At 38.9% G+C, this 23,514-nt stretch overlaps 1 protein-coding gene across 1 annotated transcript in view; it reads right to left on the reverse strand.

Moving 5' to 3' along the window:
* CFAP47 (cilia and flagella associated protein 47) overlaps window positions 1-1,434 on the reverse strand; it is a gene marked incomplete at both ends in the record, with an annotated part of 263,453 nt that extends 262,019 nt beyond the window's left edge. The window contains 2 exon segments of the mRNA XM_079549119.1: window positions 911-1,144; window positions 1,315-1,434. Coding sequence (XP_079405245.1) covers window positions 911-1,144; window positions 1,315-1,434 — 354 coding nt within the window.
* Window positions 1,435-23,514: the final 22,080 nt, after the last annotated feature.

The raw sequence follows: 23,514 nt of genomic DNA on the forward strand, positions 1-23,514 counted from the left end.
CTTCTATTAAAACAATAGACTTAAAAAACAAGGAAGCTCTTTTCAAATTGCTCACCTTAGGAAAATACTGAGCCTGAAGGTCATTTCACTCTGACTTACAGGCTTCAGCTTAGCAGCCTCATTGAAATTCAATATGAGAATATTTTTCATACAATAATTAAGGTTGGAAAAGACTTCTAATACCACCTAGTCCAACCAGCAACCCTTCACCATGCCCACTGCCCATGTCCCTCAGTGCCACATCCACACGGCTCTTGAACACCTCCAGGGATGTTGACTCCACCACCTCCCTGGGCAGCCTGTGCCACTGCCTTGCTGCTCTTCCTGAGAAAAATTGTTCCTAATATCCAACCTGAACCTTGAGGCCATTCCCTTTCATCTTATTGCTGTATTTAGTTATTACTCTATAGTTATTATTACCTGGGAGAAGAGGCCAATCCCCGCCTCACCACATTCTCCTCTCAGGTGGTTGTAGAGAGCAGTAAGGTCTCCCTTGAGCCTCCTTTTCTCCAGACTGAACAATCCCAGTTCCCTCAGCCACTCTCCATAAGACTTGTGCTACACACCCCTCACAGTGTCACTGCCCTTCTCTGGGCACACTCCAGGACCAAGCATTTCCAGTTACCTCAGAAATCACTTCCTCATGAGCAGCAGGTAACCTAAGACACTCCCACAGATCTGACACATGAGAGAATACAGACAACTCTTGGTTCTAAGAATTGTCACCTATTCTTTCCAGTTTATCCAGCTAATCAACTTCTTCAAACTAACTTTCATTTCACTGACAAGCTTCAGTCAGCCCCTAAAATGCCCGAGCCGCCGCCGCCGTTATTTCCTCATACCAGGGCTGGGCCGGTCGGGGGCTGTGGGGCAGACACCCACCGCTTCACCCCTGTCAGCCTCCCCTCACCTGGGGCCGGAGTGGCGGCAGCAGCCGGAGGCGACAGCTCTGCGCCCGCAGATTCTGGATGCTGAGCGCGGCGCGGTATCGACGCCCCGGCACCGCGGCGGGGAAGCGCAGCTTGGGCGGGATGATACGCACCCCAGCCACGTCCCGCCACCCGTCCGACATGGCGGCTATCGCCTCTCCGAGGCAGCAGTAGCTGCTGCCTGGAAATAGTCGCTTAGCAACAGACGCGAAGCTCTGATTGGAAGCAAAAGAAGGGGCGCTTCCGAAGCTACCAATTAAAAGAGGAGGTGCCGCGCAGGGGCGGGTCCTTGCCTCACCTCCTGCCCCAAGGCGGGAAGGGCCCGGGCAGTGGCGCCATTTGGTGGCGCTATGTCACGGCCGCGTGAAGAGCTGTGGTCTCATACAGGCGATTTGCTCGCCAGGGGGGCACCAAAATGGCCGCCGCCCTTTGGCCCGTGTTTACTATGGGGAGGTATCTCAGCTGATGGCTCCTGGAAGCGTGAGGGAGAGGGCTCACACTGCATGTGCCCTCTTTCTGACAGCAGTGGTGAAGTGTGTATACATAAGCAGGGATTTTTATCCTCTCCTCAGGTTACTGAAAGCAAAGGTGGATTCTAAATAAATAAATAAAATAGAAGTGGCCTGATTTCTCTTCTGGATAAGCACATTACTCATGGGCGTGGTCTGCATAGACCTAAGAGGGTGCTAACCAGGCTGAGTGTTGATGGAAAGCTTGGTGTCTGCTGGGGCAGTGACTGCACTAATAATTCATTGCATGCATTTACTGAGCAGAGAAAGACAAGTTCCACTTCTGTATCCCTGTGCCTTCATGTGCTGTAATTTAAGTGGTAAAATGCTGCTGACAAGAATTCAGCACTTAGGCAGATAATGGGCCATTTTGCTCTTTGTGTCCATGTAGCAGAAGAGAGGAGGGGGAGCAGCATGCACAAAGCCTCAAACATCAATTTCGATCAACCCAAAATGTTTTGCCTTGGATTGCGTCATCCCCTGAAAGTGCACATAGACTCAAGATATCTATGTTTTAAAAGGCAAACATGAGAGCAGCTGCAAACATGGATGGCAGCTGATAAAAACAAAAAGAGCACAAGGCTTATTTTTAATGGGTCAAGAAACCTAGAGGGGGCGCAGGGAGAGGAGGGAGCCTTTGTTTCTGATGCTGAGGAAGGCTATTAACAGGTAGAGTTTTCTTTCTTAAAAATTCAAGTGATAGCAACCCATCTGTAGATTACTTTAGAACTAGTGGCAGCATGCCATTACAAGCACAGACAGTAAAACCAAGGAATCTGAAAGGAACTCTTTGGGATGAGTACTTGAGTCTATTTTATGGTAACTTGATTCTATAGGGAGGGAAGGGAAGGGAAGGGGAAGGGGAAGGGGAAGGGGAAGGGGAAGGGGAAGAGAGAGAAGGGAAAGGAGAGAGATAACCTCATAACAGAATTAAACTCCTACCTTTTCCCTGCAAAACTGAGAATACTCCAACATATTTTCTCTGATCTTTGAATGAATTCTAGGGCAGAGTCAAGGGACACAGGGTCATATCTAAGAAACACTGATCCAAAGAGAAACCTTAAAGAGAAATTCTTTATAAAAACATCATTAAAGTACCAAAAAGTCACAAGCTCATTGGTCTATCTTACTTCAGGTTATTTCTCAATTTTTACACTAAAGATAGGAATGTTCTACTTTCTGATCACACTTTCTAATACTTCAAAATAACTGAATTCTAAATGGAAAATTCAGAAAAACTAGCAAATATGTCACTTGTTATGTACTACTTCACAGCCAAGTAGGTCAGTCACAAACTTCATTTTTCTATTCTACTGAGAATTGTAGCAATATTTAGTATGCATAGCAAAAATATTAGAAACAAGACATTGGTTATGATTTTTCATTTCACTTTAGCCCTTGCTGGATTACAAGAGGATCCTCAAAAGATTTCTCACCTCTCTGTTCCTGACTTTCCTTTTGACCCTAAGGTCCTAAGAGGGGTACACCTGTTTAGGTTGTTAGTTTACAAGGATGGATAGTAATAGAACAAGGCAGGGTGGTTAGATATTAGGAGGAAGTTTTTCACATGGAGGATGGTGTCACACTGGAATGGGTTGCCCAGTGAGGTTGTGGATGCCCCATCCTTGGAGGAATTTGAGGCCAGGCTGGATGTGGCTCTGGGCAGCCTGGTCTGGTGGTTGGCGATCCTGCCCATGACAGAGGGGTTGAAACTCAAAGATAATCTTTGAGGGTGTTTGTAACCCAGGCCATTCTATGATTCAATGATTTTATCTTCATGTCTGCCTTATGGACAGGTCACTAGGCTTCATTCTGTGAGCTTATTTCAACTTATACCTTGCCAAACCAGACCTGGGAAGCATCCCCAGGTAAAAACATAGGTGCACTTTTTTAGTTTGTTTGTTTTCATTGGAGGAGGGCTGTCTTTATGCAAGATAATTGTACAACTTCCATTTAGAGCACTAATTCAGAAACAGTTGAAGCAGCAGTGTTGACAGGCTGCTAACTTTGTGAGCAGGGACTGGAGCAAGAAGCAGTCAGAAATCTTTTCTATCATAAAAGGATTTCTAGCAAAGAACTTTTCCTTTCTTTCTTTCACTAGATTTGGTGTATACATATCTATACATTTTTGTAGTTATCCATTTAACTATTTTTTAACAGATTTTAACTGTGATGTATCTTGTTTATACAGGCAAAGTTATGTATTAAAAGAGTTCTGCTCTCTCTGAAATACTTTGGCTAGGCTCTCTTCTCTTTTGCTAACCATTATAATGAAGTGCTTGCTATTGCCATCCTTATGATACCCTGTTACGAAACATTAGATAACAGACTTTTTTCCTTCCTTCCCTCTCTTCACATTGACTTCATGTAATTTTATTAGTCACCTAATAGTGAGCAACAAGGAGAAAATGAATGTGAAGGAATAGATGTACTTTATTTGGATGATAGAATCTTTTATTTCTAATACAAAGATATAAAGTATGTGTCCTTTCTCCTTCATGGGCCACAAAGATGATCAGGGGGCTGAAGCACACTCCCTACAAGGACAGAATGAGAGAGCTGGGGCTCTTCAGCCTGGAAAAGTGAAGGCTCCAGAGACCTTATAACAACCTTCCAGTACCTGAAGGGGGCCTACAGGAAAGCTGGGGAGGGACTTCTAAGAAGGGCATGCAATGACATGAGGAATGAGGGAAAATGATTTTAAACTGTAAGAGGGTAGGTTTAGACTAGATATTAGGAAGAAATTCTTCACTGTGAGGGTGGTGAGACACTGGAACAGGTTGCCCGTTGAGTTCAGAAGTACATCTCATTTATCTACCATCTCTAAAAGCACAGTCGAAGCCTTTCAGAAAGTGCTCAATGTAGAGGTCAGAAAAAAAGAGGCGATTAAACTGATTATAAGGATGGTTTATTTGACATTAATTCAGCATCAAGAAGCCGTAGTGATACCCAAGATAGTTAAACTGACTTAACCAAACTGTCACTCATAATACACTTTGTTCATGGAATCTGAATCCAGAGGAACTGGGATTTGAACTTTGAATGCTGACCTCTTTTATTTTACTTCAGGAAGAATAAATATATTTAAAATACACTGAGTGAAATTGGGCCACTTACTGGTAAAATAAATGAGGTCTGTTCATTTTTATATCAGCTTTTGAGAGTCAGAAGCAGATGAAGTCTAAATAATGATGAATAATAAGATATATTCCTTTGCATTTAATCTTGCAAATTGTACTGCTTAATGGAAAATGAGAATGTTGAAAATGACAAATTTGGGCTCCAAAGGTCTCTTCACCAAACAGAGCATTCTCTGGGAAGCAGAACTAATGAAGATTTTATTGGGTCTTTCTGCTCAATGAAGCCATCAGTCTTTACCACATGTGCAAGAATTGCTCTTCTCTGAGACTTCCTTTCTCAGATTGGATTGAAAGGAGCAGAATCAAAATCACTGAAAAAAAGAGAAACAGAGACAAGGTAATCACAAACACCTGTTTTCTTGCCCTTTTTTCACTTGTAAGTGAGAGGTTGTAGAAATTGGCAGATTAAAAATCTGCATTATAAATATATATTTATTATATATATGTGTATATGTTTGATAATATGTTCTAAGCTCAGAGAGCTGGGCAATGAGCTAATCTATACAGCAGAAGGAGAATGTATCAGTAGAATGCTTCACTTCGGGTAAACAGCTTTAATAGGAATGAAGCTGTAGCAAAACTGTAACATTATAGTACTGATTTGGAGACCAAGACTAGTGTCTGCACGCAGTGCTGAGCTGAACTTTTTGATCTCATGAGACAACAGCAGTTATTTCAAAAATTTCAGCACTGTGCTCTGTAATGAAGTATATATGTGCACTGTTTCCTACAGTGTTATCTTTTTCAGTCGCAGTGTGTGAAATCATCCTTATTCATAAAAAAATTAGTAACTCTAAAAGTCTTCATATCCATTCACAGATTTTATGTATTAGACAAATATAAAAATTGCTAGTTAGGAAAAAAAAATTTGGAACAGTAAAGATAAACAAGATGAAAATGTATGTTTCTGAGCTGAGTAGGTCATCTCTGATCAAAACAGAGATAATGGGGAAATTATGGAGTAATAGGACGATTCAGATAAAGGATGGTTCTGAAAGTGTCTCTCAATAAATCAGGGGTTCCTTAACATTTATCTGTGGCTTTTAAAGACCTCCATAAAGCGGTGAGACTTACAATGTTGAACTAGATCAGTAGACTTTCCAGCCCGATATCAAGGTGTTAACAGCTATTGGTCTAAATGAATCAGTATGAAATTTCCACACAACTAAGATGTGATTTTTCAAATTTACAAATGGTGGGATTCATCTTGCCACACCTGATGTCTATTATGTCTATTTTTAGCTTTTAGCTTTTAGATTTATTTTTATCTATTATGTTTAGGTAAAAGAGATAAGTACCTTCAGAGGATGATCATCCCCACCACTTTTACCACCTTTACATATGTATTTAAAATAGAGTTCCATATATCACACTGATTTTATGCAGGTCTCCTGCTCTCTATTTACTTCAACATTTTGATAGTCTTTCTTAGTAATGGTAAAATTATTGAAGAGCATGTTCTGATCTTAGTGCATTTATTTTCTTTTGCCTGAAGGCTGAAAATTAATGTCTAGTCATTTTGTGGTACAATTCCATGTTTCTTTATTATCCATCTACCTTTTACATCTTATAAGCAATTTATCCAACTTCTTCCCTTAAAATCCAAGTGCTCAGTAAGATAAATTAAATCTGCGCTATGATTGTCTGGAGTGTTGGTCACTCCCTAGTTTTCAACTCTTTAGGTACTCGCCTTTTTTATATGCTTGATTATTTTATTTCCTTACCTTCACTTACAGTTGGAAATCATTAGCAAACTGCTATGTCTCTATACTTTAAATCCAATCAGACTATGGTTCAGTGTAACCTTCTGTGGTTTCTCCTTATATTGATCCACTTTCCTTGAAAACACTAACTTTAATCCTTATGAATGTCATCACTGTTTATTGTTGCATTATGCTAGGAGAACTTATTTGTCTTCATAAGTTACGGATGAAGCAATACTACCCAATTTAGTAGGGTCCTCAATCCAATGATGGCTTTGAAGATCAATAAGAAAGCTTCCAAATTGTATTACATGGGAATTAGGATAGAACTTATCTTGCAAAGTACAGAAGATACATACTCTGGGGAATTCATGCTACTCAGTATGTTAATGATGCCTTGTGTCAATATATGCTTTCTTTTATGAGATTTTTAACAATTTTTTTACTCCTTATTTTATCTTTTCTTCCCATACTAGGAAATAAAGGAGAAGCATGGGCATTCAACTGACCTTGACTATTTTATTGATTATCTTATGCATTTCTATTCTAATAATTCTTTCTCAGCTTAGGTGTCTGTTTATATACTTTTACTTCAGTTGAGGATCTGTCTATACTACTTGTTTTCTCTTGTCTAGTCACGCACTATTTTTAAATGTCACTTTCTGCCTTTAAATCTATCTACAGATACTTTTTTCAAATACAGTTTCATATATTGTCTGTATTGATATTCTGTGAAGAACAGGCATTACATTGATCTCTTCTCACTGATATCCATTTCTCCTGCCATACCAGAATTTCCATACATTTTCAGCTCCTCCTTTCAACATGCAATTCTTTCATCTTATCCGCACTACATTACACCCATTATAATGGGTCCTAGTTTATCAGCTATGAATATAGCATATTTATCTATCATGGTAGTATATTTTTATTTTTGGCTACATTCAATGGACATTTTGCATTTTCTAATTTTTCCTAATCTCAGTGAAAACATTTAACAGGGAAAAATGTCAGGCTTGCAGTTAAGACAGTCAAGGGTTGAAATCAATTCTTTCAGCTCAACAGTAAGCTTTCTGTCAGCAAATCCATTAAGCACCTATATAGTATATAACAAAATTACATCCATCAGTGCTGTAAGAGAACAACAGAAGCAAGCAGTGCATAATCAAAGCTATTATCTAGTAGAAAAATAGATCACCCATATTACCAGTCTCAAAGGATATTCGTACAGATTTTATAGTCTGGGGAGCTGTTGAAAGCTTCATCTCATTCTTCTATTATGTTCTGTTAACTGAAGAACTGAATTCTGCACTGGTGCAGCTTCACCTTGAGTTCTAGGTGCCATAGTGTAAGAAAGATACGAAACTATACGAGAGCACCCAAAGGAAGGCTATAAAGATGTGAAAGGTCCGGAGGACAAGACGTACGAGGAGCGGCTGAGGCCCCTTGGTGCGCTCAGCACAGAGCAGAGGAGCTGAGGGGAGGCCTGATGGCGGCTGCAGCTCCTCACAGGGAGCGGAGGGGCAGCGCTGAGCTCTGCTGTGTGTGACAGCGACAGGGCCCGAGGGAACGGCATGGAGCTGCGTCAGGGGAGGGCAGCTGGGGGTCAGGGAAAGGGGCTGCACCACAGGGCGGTGGGCGGGGAACGGGATGCACGGGGCTCGGCCCCGAGTGCCAGAGTTCTGGGGGTGCCTGAACAGTGCTCTCAGACATAGGGTTTGATCTCTGGTGGTCCTGTGTGGAGCCCAGAACTGCACTCAGTAATCCGATTAGCAACACAGGCTAAATACTGTAAATGGCAGAATAGTAGAAAAGATCAGAAATGTGTTGCCTAATCATGAAAATGCATTGCATTCTCCTTTTCTTAGCATCTCCTTTTGCTGCTAGTCCCCAGCAGCAAATAGTGCAGCAGTTTTGTGACAGTGCAGCAGGTGGTGCTCCAATAGCCCTTGTTTGGAGTATCCCAAGAGAACGCTCCATTCCAAAATTAGTCCTAAATGGTTAGCTGCTCTGCAGTCCTATGCTGCCTCAACAGCGGTCATTCTTGCCGATGAATCACATTCTAAACATTGAGCAAGCCACGATAAACGTATATTTTTACTTAATAATTTTGTAAGGTGTATATTGCTAAAATTCTAGATGCCTTTGCAATTTTCACCAAATTAAAATGCATTTAATTGATAGTGTCTCCTTCAGAATTCATTCTTCTACTCAAGCAGAAAACAGTTGCATACAAATTTCTGCTTTGGGGAAAACATGTGATTTTATTAGCATTGCCTGAACATAGCATGACATCTCCTACAGGTCGGCATGTTCAGTGCGAGCAGCAGTAGGTTGCATTTGGGGTATGTAGGAGACTGCCAAAACTTTCTAGTTGCTCCTCAGTAACTGAATATGTTTATATATCTGAGATCTAACTGTATAGATACTAGGTGGAAAAAAAAAAAAAAAATATATATATATATATATAACAAAATTCTATGCAAGAGCAGTAGGAATTCCTAGGGAATATATTTTTTTAAATGTTCTTATATAGCTTTAGAAATAGCTAAGAGTAGATTGGAATCATCCAACTTACGGAAGAGACATACCAATAAGAGAAAAAATCCCATTTAAGAGCTACTAATGTAATTTGACAGACTGTGATATTCTTTGATCATCCCTTATTTAACCTGCTACAGAAAGAAAAGAGCATCTTTCAGCTGTCTTTTGAAATTGAGTCCACTTGTGCTCTCGCGACTCCTACTTGCATGACAGTGCAACAAGGGGCAGATCTTCTATGGGAGAGCAGGAGAGGAAGTGCAGGCGAAGGGGGAGGAAGAGAAGCAAACGCAAAGGTCTCTGTGGCTGCTGGACAGACATTGTTGATGATTGCACACTCAGTGACTTACACTGTGTGCAGTTACCATCAAAGAACTATCCCCAGTGCTGGAGATACCTATATACAGTTTCTGCAGAATTTTGTTGATAAACATCTCAAATATTCAAAATAAGCAGAGTCTTTGAAGAAACAAACTTCACTCTTCTCCATGCTCAATTGTTAATGAACTGTGTTTTAGAATTAGTCTTGTAGTTTGCACAAATCAATGGTATGCAGATTATAACTCTCCATCACTCTAAGGAGGCATTTAGCTGGGGCTATCAGCCGCAAGAATTATAGTGCATTAGGGATTTGTATGCATGACTTGTTTCTCATTTGTCTTTCCTTGCAAGCCTCCCATCACTGAGAACAGCTGTGCACTGAGCTGCAGAGATCAAGAAAGCCACTGTACTTACGACAGTGCTCTTCTTTTCTCTGTTGCCAAAAGAGAGGTCAGATGTAGCGTATCAATTTATACTATTGCATTCTATTATTCAAATATTTTGATATTTTTGGCTGCATTCTGAAAATAAATTCATCTGTCCAAACCCATTTTCTGTTGAGAAAGTTTAATAGCATTTTAATATTTGTTTTAAATTCACTGTATTTGAATTAGCTGCTAATGTGGCATGCTCTAACTCAAAAGCTTTCAGCAAGCACTAAAACATTTCCCTGTGAGGTTTCCCCACGGGGGAAAGCATGATAGGCATTTCTCTGTGGTAGACTCCCTAGGCCAGCCCTTCTCTATCATCCTGTACTGGTTTCAGGGGCTCTACAACACGCAATATTTAACACACCACTTGTTAGGTCTAGCCACAGATTGTGAAGCATTTCCTGATAATCAGCAAAGTTGGTCTGTCACAGTCATCATGGACATTTTGAAATGTTTATGAGGAAAAAGATCCTGTGGTCATCTAATTATATCTTCAACAGCATAAAATTCATGTAGTTTACTAAAATCTAATTTCTTTTTTTAATTCCTGTAGCTGGTGTTGTAATAAAACTTAGCCTTTAGAGAAAATCTGGTCTTGGTAGAGAGATCTTCAGTTCCAGCATACTTATGTTTTTTGATTAGTTCTGATTGCTAATTATTTTTACCCTGTGGCTCATTTATTCCACCATGCTAGTTTAGATCCATCACCTATGGACAAAGTCACTATGCCTCTAAATCTGAGATTTGTGCCTGTAAATAAAGGTGTTTTCTTACTAGTGGAGAGGTAAACAAGAACACCAAGATAAGTTTTATTGACAGATTAACTAGTAGACAATTGTTTTGGCATTTTAAATACATGGCTGGTTTGCCTCATCATAGTTACATTCAGTCTCCACTTAAAAACAAGAAAATCCAATAGCAAATAAGAATTAAAATAGTCTACTCGTGTGTAAAGATAGTTAAAATTGAAAGGATCTATTTTGAATATGCAGGTCATAAAGCTGTAAAAAATCTGAGTCTTTCTTTTTGAAGTATTTAAGCACTGTAGGTGAAAGATAAATACAAATGTGAACATTCGCAATAGAAGCAAAAGTACCTTCATAAATAACTGTTCTCTCGTTCACACTGCTAAGATCAAAATTAAAACACAGCTCATGGCTTAGGACAAACATACTAGGGAGATTTGAAGGTAGAATGCTAGAAGTTTTGACACAAAGTCTTTGAGGTATCTGAAGTAACTCTTAAATTTGAAGCATTTAGAAAGCCTTTCATGCCTTCCTAGAACAAACTAGGTAATGAGAATGTTAAAATATTACAAAAGGCTTACATGTGAAAATGTTACTGAAATGAGATGAACAATAACTCTAGATGAGAATAGCAATCTGAAATTAAGTGGAAGGATTAATAAACTAAAGAGAGCAGATTGAGAACATTGAATAGTTGGAGAAAGATGTCTCATTCAGTACATAAAAGGGTAAGAGAATATGTTAGCGTTTATTGTTCACTAAGGTCAGTGGAAATAATAAAACATAAAGCTTTACTATTAAAAAGCTGTTTTTAATTGATTGTAGAGCACATTATAGTGCAGTCTTATGATCAGTGCAGTTGCCACCATTTCCCTAGATTTGAATGTGTAGCTTTCTAAGAATGGATAAAGGTGATGGTGTAGTTGGAACAAAAAGTTGCCGACTACTGACAACTCATAGATGTTTGACAACAAACCCTTGACCACAATGTTGTTATGGCTGGAGGTAGTGGAACATCATGATCTAGGGCACTACCTGCTCCTGCTCACTTGGGAGGTAAAATGGAAAATGAAAGGAGCTGGAAAAAAAAACATGGATGAGCAGTTACAGACCATGGAATTTAAATGATGCATGTGGCTCCCTACCATTTCCCTGTGCAACTGCTCTTGCAGCATGCTGGACCTGTGATTGTAGATCCTAGAGAGATTAAATTCTGGTAACTACAGTTCCCACAATGCACAGAATCACAGAATGTCAAGGATTGAAAGGGACCTCAAAGATCATCTAGTCCAATTCCCCTGCCTTAACAGGAACGCCTTGATTAGGTCACACAGGAACGCATCCAGACAGGTTTTCAATGTCTCCAGAAAAGGAGACCCGACAACCTTCCGGGCAGCCCATTCCACTGCTCTGTCACCCTCACAGTAAAAAAGTTTTTTCTCATATTTTTGTGGAACCTCCTGTGTTCCAGCTTGCACCCATTGCCCCTTGTCCTATCACTGCATGTTACTGAGAAGAGCCTGGCTCCATCCTCCTGATGCACATCCTTTACACATTTATAAATGTTGTTGAGGTCACCCCTAAGTCTCCTCCAAACTGAAGAGGTCCAGCTCCCTCAGCCTCACCTCGTAAGGGAGATGCTTCAGTCCGTTAATCATTTCTGTGGCTCAACAACAAGGCTAAGCAGCTGCTGATGAAGGTTTCAGTGCTGGAAATTGAGTTTTAAGAATTTTGGAGGATGTTCTTACCCAGAGGTTTCAAAGGTATTCCAGAGAAAGTAAATGAGGTACTATGATAGTGGCACCCTCTCAAGGGTCCATAAAAGCCTGAGGTCCGGGAACAGGTGATTCACTGCCTGGCTGGGGTGATGACTCTAAAGGGGCAGGGGAGCAGCCACCTGTGGGCAGACAGGCTCTGACTCAGTCAAATGCTGCGTAAGCAGCAAAGGGGGTAAAACTCTCAATATCCTATTACATTTAGCTGAAAGAGTCTGGGGAGTAGAATCCACTATTGAACTTTTTCCATTCTGTCAGTACGTAGGGACAGGGTACACAGCCTTTTTCTATCACAATTGGGCAGCCTGCATTCAAACACAAAAGGTTATGTAATTCATTCAGTCACTCTGTAAAAGGGTAATTCTTTGTAGCTAGGCTGTGCTTAGCTCACAGTGAGTCATTTTTAGGAGGAGAGATCATACACATTGTTAAAAATAAGCTTTTGAAGACAGCAGTTCTTTCATGCCAACTATGTCCTGTTTAGATCAGTGGATTAAACAACCCACGGCTGTAAGTAAAAGTTTCTCAGTGAATCAAAAAAGAAAAGGGACAAGTTTCACTCCTAGGTTCTGAAAGGGAGTCATAGGATTGGCATTACCTCTTAAAAATTTAGGTTCTAAAAATCTTTAAGCGTTTTTACAGAAAAAAAAAGAAAAGAAGTTTTCATTTTGCATCTGAATGACTAAATACAGCATTTGCTTCGTAACTCCCTAAAAAGAGAATGTAGCAAACAAAAGGCAAAGAGGCAACAATCGAATATGTGAAATGACTCATCTTCAAATGAAAAAAGAAGCCAATTTCTGAACAGCATGGACTTACGGAAAATAAAATGTTTGCCTTTAATTTTTCAGGCCATCCTGCCATTATCATTCAGCAATCAGAAGCTGCAACATAGAGTGAGGTTGCTGTAACATGGCTATGAAAGCTCACAGTGCAACGGTTCTTTCCTCTGCTTGTGCTTGCTCTTTATTTCTGTTACCTAGTAAAACTAATTATTCCACTCTCTATATGATCCTTTACATGTTTTTTGTTAGCTATGACCCTCAGTGCTACCTATGACCACCTTATCTATCTTTTACAAATTCACATCTCTTAAATCTGTCACTCTCTGAATCACTTTTTTTCTATTTACCTTTCTCAAAGTGATTTGCTTTCTGCCTGAGTTACTCTATATCTTGTTACTTACTTTTTTCTTTTTTTTCCTAGTGGAAAGATTTTCTGTTTGTCTGATTCACCCTTCTGTTTTCACTTCTCATTCTTTGTCATCGTCATTATTTTGTCAGTTTTTGTTTTCATCCTGTGATTTAACTCCTATCCTGACTGCACAGAGCAGCATCTTTTTAGTTAATTCATTTCCTATTGATTCTTAATCTTTCCTTCTCTTTCCTCTCCATGACTCAGCTTCTGTTTCCCATAGTTTATATTTTTATTGTATTCAAAGGTATTTTTTGCTTATTCACCATCAACTACTGAAACTTTCAAAGGGAGTGAATACACATAGATGGCTCTGTGCTGAATAGGATGATGTCAGCTACACAGCTTCTGAAAGCACATTTCATTCCACTGACTTGTCAATAGTTAGAAACAACAGAACAATTCAGTCTTTTATATCTGTAAGATATAGCTCCTGCATTAGTCTCCCGCTATTTATCTCAATTTTATTCCCCTTAGATCTTGCAATTATATGGGAAATTGATGTAGCTGTTTAAAACAAATACGTTGCATGATTCTGCAAAAATAAACCCCAACCCATTTAATGACAGCCAATGATCATGGAATCACCTCTTTAAATTAATTAGTAAGTCAATAGCATTACAATTTGCAAAGCAATTATATTTACTTTCAGCTTTGTAGACATCTTTCAAACTTGCAGAAATGTGGATTATTTTCAAAGCAGCATGTCAGCATTGCAAGACTATAACTACTATATGAATGGAGCATGCTACTGCTTTAATCTCAGTTATTGAAAAAGTTGCAGTACTGCAAGTATCATTTAACAAATGATAGATGTCCTCTTTCTCTCTTCTACTCGACCTCTTTGATCTTAGTAGAATTTCTTTCAGCTGTAGTATCCCATCTTACAGCACACCTTCCCACACAGTTCAATTTTCTGCATACTACCGTGATGTATGACACTATAAGAGAGAGATGTGAAAGATATGTATGTTTCGTGTTGATTCACAATTGAATGTTTGAGTCTCAGTGGAAAATTTAAAAAAGATTCAGTTCCTGAATTTCAAGAAAGAATCGCAGCCAATGGTTTGATTTATTAGACAACTGAATGGAGCTTTCCAATTCAATTTCTCATTTAATACTTTTATTATAGTTTATTCATAGATTATTTCCTTTGGAGACAGTATTAGATCTTCTAGTCTGACTTTCATTATAGCACAGGCTATTAAACTTTACATAAATACTTTTATAGAGGCCAGTAACTCCTAAAGGAAATCTGAATCATCTTCCAAGAGATATTCACTACTGATTTTATAACATCAACAATGAAAAACTCCATCTCCTCTGACAATTGTTCTTGTTGTTTGACAGACTCACTGTTAACAAAACAGCAAAATAGATATGTGCCCAGTTTTGTATTTTGAATATTTGTTGCTTTCGCTTGTTCCCCCTGGGAAGCCTTTAATGCTTAGTACAGCTTCCTTTTGCATGTACTTATACATTCTTATTAGGACACCTTCTATTTGATAAGTGAAAGTTAAACATAGCTCTCAGGACTTACTTTAGTACTGGGTTATTTCTGATGAACAATCTCCAACTTAATTCTTAACCCATGTTAACAATCATGTTGGAAGTCTCTGTCAGATATTCTGTGTATTTACTCAGTGGCTCGATACATAAGGACTTATGTATATATACTTCACATTCTTTGTGTTGCTATAATTTCTTTTTGCATCCAGGCACAAACATAAGTGTAGCAGTGGCTAGAATGTTCCTGAGACTAACTGACCAAAGGAAAAATTCCAACCTTCATCCTATGTAGGTGAGTGATACAAGTGAACATAAAAATCTAATTTGAGGGCACCAATACAAAATCTCGTTTGCGAGATTACATAAATATATATATATCTTGTTCAAAGGCACCAACAATCTGATTGACAGAATAACACCACAGAAGAAGAAAGTCAAGGCCATTGGCGCAGTGATGCAACAATGATGTCTGGTACAGTGAAATATTTCCTTCAAACTTGAAGTCACTTTTGTGCTTCTTCTCCCCTTTTCTTTCAACTGTCTTACAAAGTGTTGAAACCACAACTGCACACACCAGGAATTTTGTGTAGAGAGGGAAAATTGCCTCCATATTGCCTCTATATAGCTCTCGATTTTAAACACCATAAAATTTTTTTTATAGCAGATGAAACAAGGAAGTAATATGCCTTCCCTACTAAAACCTATCATTGTTTTCCAGGATCCAGATTCTGTCCTGTTAATTAAAGTCTACCGTCTTATTCCTCATCCTTGTCCTTCTGACAGTTTGTGTGTTTTGATGAGCTCGGCATTCTCCCTTGCAACCCGGAATACTGTGTTTAGTTGATTAGAGTTTGTTTGTTTGATTGATTGACGTTTGCATTCATTGCCTCTTCGGACCATTCACAAATGTTAACACCACTGATTTTTTAATTTTTTATTTTATTTTTATTTATTTCTACTAATAGACTTAATGAAGAACACAGAGCTGATGAAAATGAAGTTAAGAACTAGGACTACTTTCTAGAGACATTTCCTAAAAATGCTATCATCAGTAATAACTCCCTGCTGATAAGTACTTTTGAGACCTGTAAGACAGTTCTTAATCCATTTAAGGATGTACTTTACTGATACTGCAAATCCTTATACTTTTATCAACATGTCATGTATAGCAAATCAAATGCTTTGCAGAAATATCCTACATATTGCCTTCAACAATAACTGCAATAAATAAATAAATAAAGCCTGTTTTTCATAAAAATTTTACTAAGCTTAATTATAAGTGATATCAATATTGTGTATTAATTATAAATCTTCCATTTTATATTTTATCAAAAGAACTTTTATAATTTGTCCACCATTTTGCCAAGAACTGGTGTTACCTAGCACATCTCTTTTGACCTGGTCATCCCTCTTGACTTCTTGGATATTCACAAAATACCAGTATGATTTTTATCTTCAGAATTATCCATATGCAAAGAGAAATTCAGACCTGACATTTGCAGGAGACAGTCCTAAAAGTCACTGATTTTAGGACTCTGGGGTGTGAGCTATCTGGGCTTGTCAGAAAGACATTTTCTCAAGATAATATGTCATTTAAAGTCCACATTAGCTACTAATGGTGCAATTAATCTCACCTAAATTCTTCTAAAATTAGTTGTCTAAGTTACCTAGGATCCCCTCAATCGAGAAAGAAAGGTAAGATCCTGCATAGACCTAATTGATTCCATCTATCCTGATATAACTTGAAGAGAATCAGATAAATTTAAATATGTACCTGTAACATATTTCTATAAATACATAAATATTGATAATACTAGGTAAAAAAAACATTACATAGATACATATCTTGTAACACTTTCTGTAAAGAGAATTCTGAGGAATCCTAAAACAAGTGTGAGGGTGAGACCAAACAAACACCAGTCATGCTTTTAAGGACTATTGTCTTGATGTCTGTTAAAGAAAACCAGGCATGTTCCATGAGATCCAGACAAGGGGTCACATAACTTACAGTGTGTACAAAATCGAACATGTACAGACATCTTGCAGCCCAGAAGGCCAACTGTCCTGGGTTGTATCAAAAGAAGCATGACCAGCAGGTCAAGGGAGGTAATTGTGAGACCCCACCTGAAGTACTGCATCCAGTTCAGGGGTCCCCAACACAAGAAGGACATGGAGCTGTTGGAGCAGGTCCAGAGGAAGGCCACGAAGATGATCAGAGAGGGCTGGAGCACCTCCCCTATGACGACAGGCTGAGCGTGCTGGGGCTCTTCAGCCTGGAGAAAAGAAGACTCTAGGGGCACCTTGTATAGAAGTGGCCTTCCAGTACCTGAAGAGGACCTACAGGAAAGCTGGGGAGAGATTTTTCATAACGGCATGTAGTGATAGGGTAAGGGGAAATGGTTTTAAAAAGAGCGGGGGTAGATTTAGACAAGATATTAGGAAGAAATTATTTACGGTGAGGGTGCTGAGACACTGGAACAGGTTGCCCAGAAAGGAAGGTGGATGCCCACTTCCCTGGAAGCATTCAATGCCAGGCTGGATGGGACTTTGAGCCACCTGGTCTGTGGGAGGTGTCCCTGCCTATAGCAGAGGACAGTTGGAACTAGATGATCTTACCCAAATGATTCTATGATTCTGTGAATTATAGAAGCTGTTCCTGACTTCATGGTGGGAGCCTTCTTTAGTAGCTATGTGTGATCACCTGCTTCAAAACTAAGCACGCAGAACTGAGCTCAGTGGTGATCTGCTGATCTGCACTGCAACTGCAAGAGTTGTTTATTATAGTGTGCAGACCTGATTCTTTCCTGAGGTCCGATTGTAATTTAGATGCTGCAGATGGTAAATAATATGGACAGTATAGCCAGTTATGTTTTTCCTGAAAATCTGAGGGAAATTTGTCACATACTGACTGCAGGTCATGTTCAGATATCCAAAAAAGGAATGCAATGAGAGATTACTGAAAATGAAGTGAGGCAATAACCTGTCCAGAAATGGAAAGAGAGCAGTAGAAACAACAATTCAAAAGGATCATAATCATTGTTTATCCAACTCTAAGAAAGGAATAATTCCTTGCCAGTTAGAATCATGATTCAATTAGGTTCTAATCTACAGACAGAGAATGCCTTCTGTGGCCAGTTAGGAAACACAGACCAAGTTCTTGAAGGCATGGATATTGACATGAAGTTAGGGGATCAAAAAAACATGAGCAATTTAGAGTGTTTGGGAAACAAAATGAAAACAGAGTCCAAGCCCATGAGTACTTGCAAAATTTATAATAAGAAGCAGAAGGATATAAATTGTGGGAATGTGATGCAATCACAGAAGGGTTATGGATAACAGCTGTGTTATGAGATTTCCGGGAAAAGGACACTAGTATGGAAAAGAGCTGACACTTCCCAGAAGAGGGAGTGACCTAAACCAAAAATTAAGTGAGGCACAGGCTGTTGTTCAGATTATACTATAAAATAAAAGGAAACATCATAAAGATTGCATCCAAAAAAATCAACTGAAAAATGAATTATCAGTAAAACTGGACATGGCACAAATCAGTTAAAGTGGAATTTAACGCCACTCAGCTTAGAGCTATAGCAAAGGAACAAGAGGCCTCAGCAGGAAAGCTTGTGAAGTTGCAATAATTAACTGTATGTATGTTGTCTCTTGAGTCTAAACTAAATTAAATTTTTATGATACTTTTGTTGAATTTAGTAGTCTGGTTAGACCAATGATTTTCACTTTTAAGCACTTCAGAGTATATCCACAAGTGCTTTGGTTAGAAATAGTCTAAACAAAAAAGGATCTCTGTGATATAATCACAGTGATGTTGACGTGAATCTTCATTCTTCAACTCCTAAAACAATACCTTGTATTTTGTTAATTAGGATGAAATTTTTCAGAATCTCAGCTATGATAAACAAGTATTTATCCCCATTTGTGTTGGCCTGTATTACATATGTTGCTCGACTGGCTCTACTAACGATGATGCTAAATCCATCCAGTTTACACAAATCCATGTGTTTCTTGTGTAAACTTCTGAAACTTTACTCTATCTCCTATTTCCCACTACCGTTCCTGTTTGTGACTATTACCTGTTTATTTATTCATTCACAATCACTCTCTAACTGTTCACCTGCACTTCCAGCAAAGTTATTCTGCAACGTCTCTAACCAGTGATCAGTTAAAAGCTCATGGTTGCCTTCAGCTGTCAACTGCTTACAGCTGCCTTTGTTGTGTCGTTCTGTTGTTTGTTTTTTTTTCCTTGGTTTTTTTTTCTCTTCAAGTCAAAGTCTCAAGAAACATAACAATGGACCACAGTGGTTGCTCTTGCAGTATGTGAGTATGGTAGACAGCTTCTCATCCCATTTCTTATTGCTGGCTTTTATTAATTTTCAGAGAGTTCTGTTGGTCATTCTGCTGGTACATTCCATTTGTCCAGAACTTTGGCGTGCATGACACATTATATAATTGCATTGCAGTTAACTGTGTGATGGCTCTTTTCATGAGAACAGCTTCCATCCGCTTTGTGAGTGGGCCAAAAGTAATTAAATGGTATTAGTTCCCCCAAGCAGTGATCCAAATGGGTCCTGTGTAATCAGCCTGCACCCTGGCTCCCCAAAAAATATCTTTACTGCAGCTGGATTTGTCTTGGATTTATTAGAGCATTTACAATAGCTGATGCTAGTCAGGCATGCAGCTATTTTCTGTACCTCGGCAACCATCACACTGTAATAACTCCATCTAACATTAGAGGATAAGCTTATTCATGTAGAGATCAAGTCAGTGTACCAGAGCTCATCCTCACAGACCATCTTCTTCTGCTCATATTACTTCCTTTTATTAGAAAAATACCAACTCCTGTTTTAGAAGAGAGTCTAAGAACCCATAAGTCCAGCTTTCCAAAGACACTGTGGAAAGTCAAGTCATTCAAATTTGGAGTGGAAAGATACATATGTTTCAAATTAACTCAAGTAACAATTCCATTAAATTTCTTAATTATTCAACTGGAATATATGCTGAGCAAAACCTGTTCAAGCAATGGACTGAGAAATATTTGAAAGTGAAAGGGAGAGGTAGCATTTTAAGTACTTTGTTAGGAAATTTAAGTGAAGTGAACGGAACACTGAATACTGTAGACCTTGAATACTTTGGGGATGAATTATCACTGATGGGCAATGATGTGATTAAAGCACTTCTATAGAGAAATGAAAGGCTACAGATTTCGGTACACAGCCAAGGAGAATTATTGCTCCTTGGAAAAGCTGTGTTTTCATTAGCTTCAAGTGCTATACTAATTGCAGATGAATGTTGTTGCAATATTATTACATCCATGCACTTTGCTGATATTAAAATACATTATTTCAGGGAATAATAGAAGCAAAAATAAACTAATGCAGTACTGAAAAGTCCACCACCCTAAACTGTTATCAGAAGATGGAAAATCATCAAGTGTATCTTTACAACATAGTAGTCTATATGGAGCTGTATTGGAGATATATGTTAAGGACCACACATATACCAACGACCTTTGGAATGGCAAAATTCATACTTCGTCAAAAACTGGTGTTCCTCAGGAAGGAGCTGGGTGGGTAGTTTCAGAAAGGTATTGTGATGGCATTTTTGCAGTAGAGAAATGGAAACACTCATTATAAAGAGTCATTCTGGTCCAAAAGTCAACTGGTATAGATCTTAAAAAAGATGTACTGCAGTATCTTCAGAGTAAGACAGCATTGTAAAGTTGAAATTCACATTCTACAGTAAGTTTTCTGTTCAGTACTTATGTTTCAGGTGTACAAGCAAACATCATTCTGGAATCATAATAAGTCATAAAGAAAATTACACATAAACCTTCCAAGTAGATGACAACTACTACTGTAACAGAAACAATGGGAGCAGAATGGAAAAAAATGTAAAAGAAAGCTTTTTCTTATGAATTTGTAGTGAAGCAATCAGTGATAGTCTCAGCAAATCAAGAAGAAAATTGAAAATCATTAGCAAGAAATTACAGTATGGGCATCAGAGGTGAAGATGAGACAGTAATTCTTGGTGGGACAGGCAATTCTGTTAAGTGTATCATTTCATTCATTACTGAGCCACTAGCAACGCTGTTGTATACATACTAGTAATTTGCTACATTTATTATCTCAAGATTACTTTCAACAAGCTACAGAAAAGTCAATACTTTATGATGTAAATATAGAATGCTTCTTGAACAGGACAGTGATTATAGGAAGCCTAGAGAGTAAACAGGTTCAACTGCACTCTTACAGTGATTGTGATTTGAACAGGTCACCATGAAGGAGAGAATTATTGCAGCCTGAAGAGAAGCTAATAAATCTGAGCACGTACCAGTAACATTTCTAAAATATACAGATATTAATGATACATGGGTGACAAAGTACTATATCTATGTAAAAACACTTTCCTGAGAACAGTGCTGCATACAGAGAATTTTCAGGAATTCCTTTCTTCATTTACCACTGAATGAAAAATGTCAAGCAACACTTATCTGACTTCTTACTTGACTATGGAATCAATCTGTTAATAGGTTCACTTCACAAATATGGGGATTTTTTTTTTTTTTCCTAGCCCAGCGTATCATGTCACACAAGTTTTCTCAAATTTAGAAATACATCTGCTATTTAACAAATGCACATAAACTAAATAACATATAATGCTGAATGGCACTGTCCATAGTTGGTTCATCATAAACGTACTAACACTTCCAGTCCCAAGGTAACCATAAACTCCAAGCCCAGAGATAACTCACTTTATTGTAACTGCCCCATTGGAGTTCAAACCAGACCTGTGATGAAGGAATTAACTTGTCCTGACTTTATCGGATCAGACACTGGATTTCACTGCAATCCTAGTTAAGATTAGCTACTGCCTGTAAACAGACTGCAGGTCAGGGACCAGCTTGTTCTCTCATCTCAGCAAAGTGAAGCTCCCTCAAAGGAGCTGCCTGAAATGTATCACAGCTGCTGTGAGAGGTTGCTGAGCTGCCAGAAACCTCACTCAGAGAAACAAAGGCCTGGATGAGAAATTGCTGCCCAGAATAATGTTAGGGTAAGAATAGTAATGCTTCACGCTTCTGAATGGCCTTCACCTTTGGGTCTGAAGTTAATAGGAAAGAGAAAGAAAAGCCTTTTGAGGCATATCATTCCATCTGATGTTGTTCCTTTGAGTTTAGTGGGAGGAGTGTAAAATGTTGGCAGCTCAGAGATCAAAGACCTACAAGCATAAACTGTGAAAGGCAGGGCCGAAGTGCAGCAAGTCAGACATACTGAAGATAGACACAGAAATGTCTTGCTAAATTATTTAACAGTATGAGTAATGTTTTGTCTTCATGCTGCCGCTTTTTATGGCATCTAAATCAATTTGTTTCCCTAAATAGATTCTGGTGCTTTTCTGCAGTAACTGGAGATTACTTCCACCTCTTTAGCTCTATCAGTAAAAAATGAAATTAGCTTTATCACTTCACTGTAATTTTTTAGCAAATTACATAATTAAGAAACAATATCTTGGTTGAAAATATGAAATGGCAAAAGCTATGTTCATGACTATGAGGCAGTGCAGAATCACCTAGAATTCTGTACCTTTAAAATAGCCTGGGTTATTCCTTTTTCCCCTATAGTCTTATATAGGGTTTTTATTATCCACAGAATAATGAAATAACTGAGTAGAGTCAGCTGTAACTTGCTTCACTGAAAACCAGTGTCCACAACAACTGTGTTTTCCCAGCACACTTAGGAGTGTGTTTTTACACCATAAGATGCACTGTTTGTATATATAAGATTGGACTTCTTTCTTCTTCCTACAGAGGTCTCTAGGACCCTTATGCACATCAGTACCACCAAGAACTTTGACAGAAGAGCTGCAGTCTGCCAAAGTACTTGACAGTAATCTCTGCCTCAGAGCCATCTCTTCTTCCAGAGTCTGTCCCCCTCAGAGAAGAGCTGGCAGAGTGAGGTATGTGCACATACTCCAACTCCTCTGGAGCAAATGCTTAAACTGCCAAGATGGGCTTGAGCTGTGGCATCAAGCTGCAAAGCAAAGGAACTGAAGAATGCTTGCTTCAGCCAGCTTCACAGCAGGATGACAACCTTTGGCAGTCTGAATAAGCCAGGAGGTGTATAGTGCCATCAATAACTGCCTTAGCCAGATATTGCCTACATTCCTTTCAAGGCTACATTACAATACTGAAGTTACAGACAGCTACCTATATGAGTGCACAGCTCCCTAAAATGCATGAGAATGCCCTGAACTGGGTCCAGATGCAATTTGCCTATCATCAGAAAAGGCATAACCGAGAGATCCTGCTGAAGGCTTTCAGAAGGAAAGAGAAGGCCCTGAGTACTGCTAATGCAGGGCTGCTGTGGTTCCAGCACACAGCTGATGTTCATGCATGGTGAGCATGCTGCCTTCCTATTGAGTGCATTAGTGTCAGTGCACTGCACTAGCATGCACACCTTTGCAGAGCAGCTGTACAGAACACATGCAATAGCTGATGCCATGCATTAATTGTACAGGCTGTCAGACACTTGGAAAAGCAACCAGTATGAAAATATGGGGACAAAGACTGTATTCTATCTCATTTTAGGGGACGTAGTCTATATGTCCCCTAAAACCTTTCATACCTGACCTTCGTAGGCTGGACCCTGAAATTCACCAAGGCCCCAATGAAAATCATTCTCCTTGTATCTCAAAAGTGAATGGGTGA

This window comes from Tetrao urogallus, assembly GCF_951394365.1.
Source record: "Tetrao urogallus genome assembly, chromosome: 1".
NCBI lineage: Eukaryota > Metazoa > Chordata > Aves > Galliformes > Phasianidae > Tetrao > Tetrao urogallus.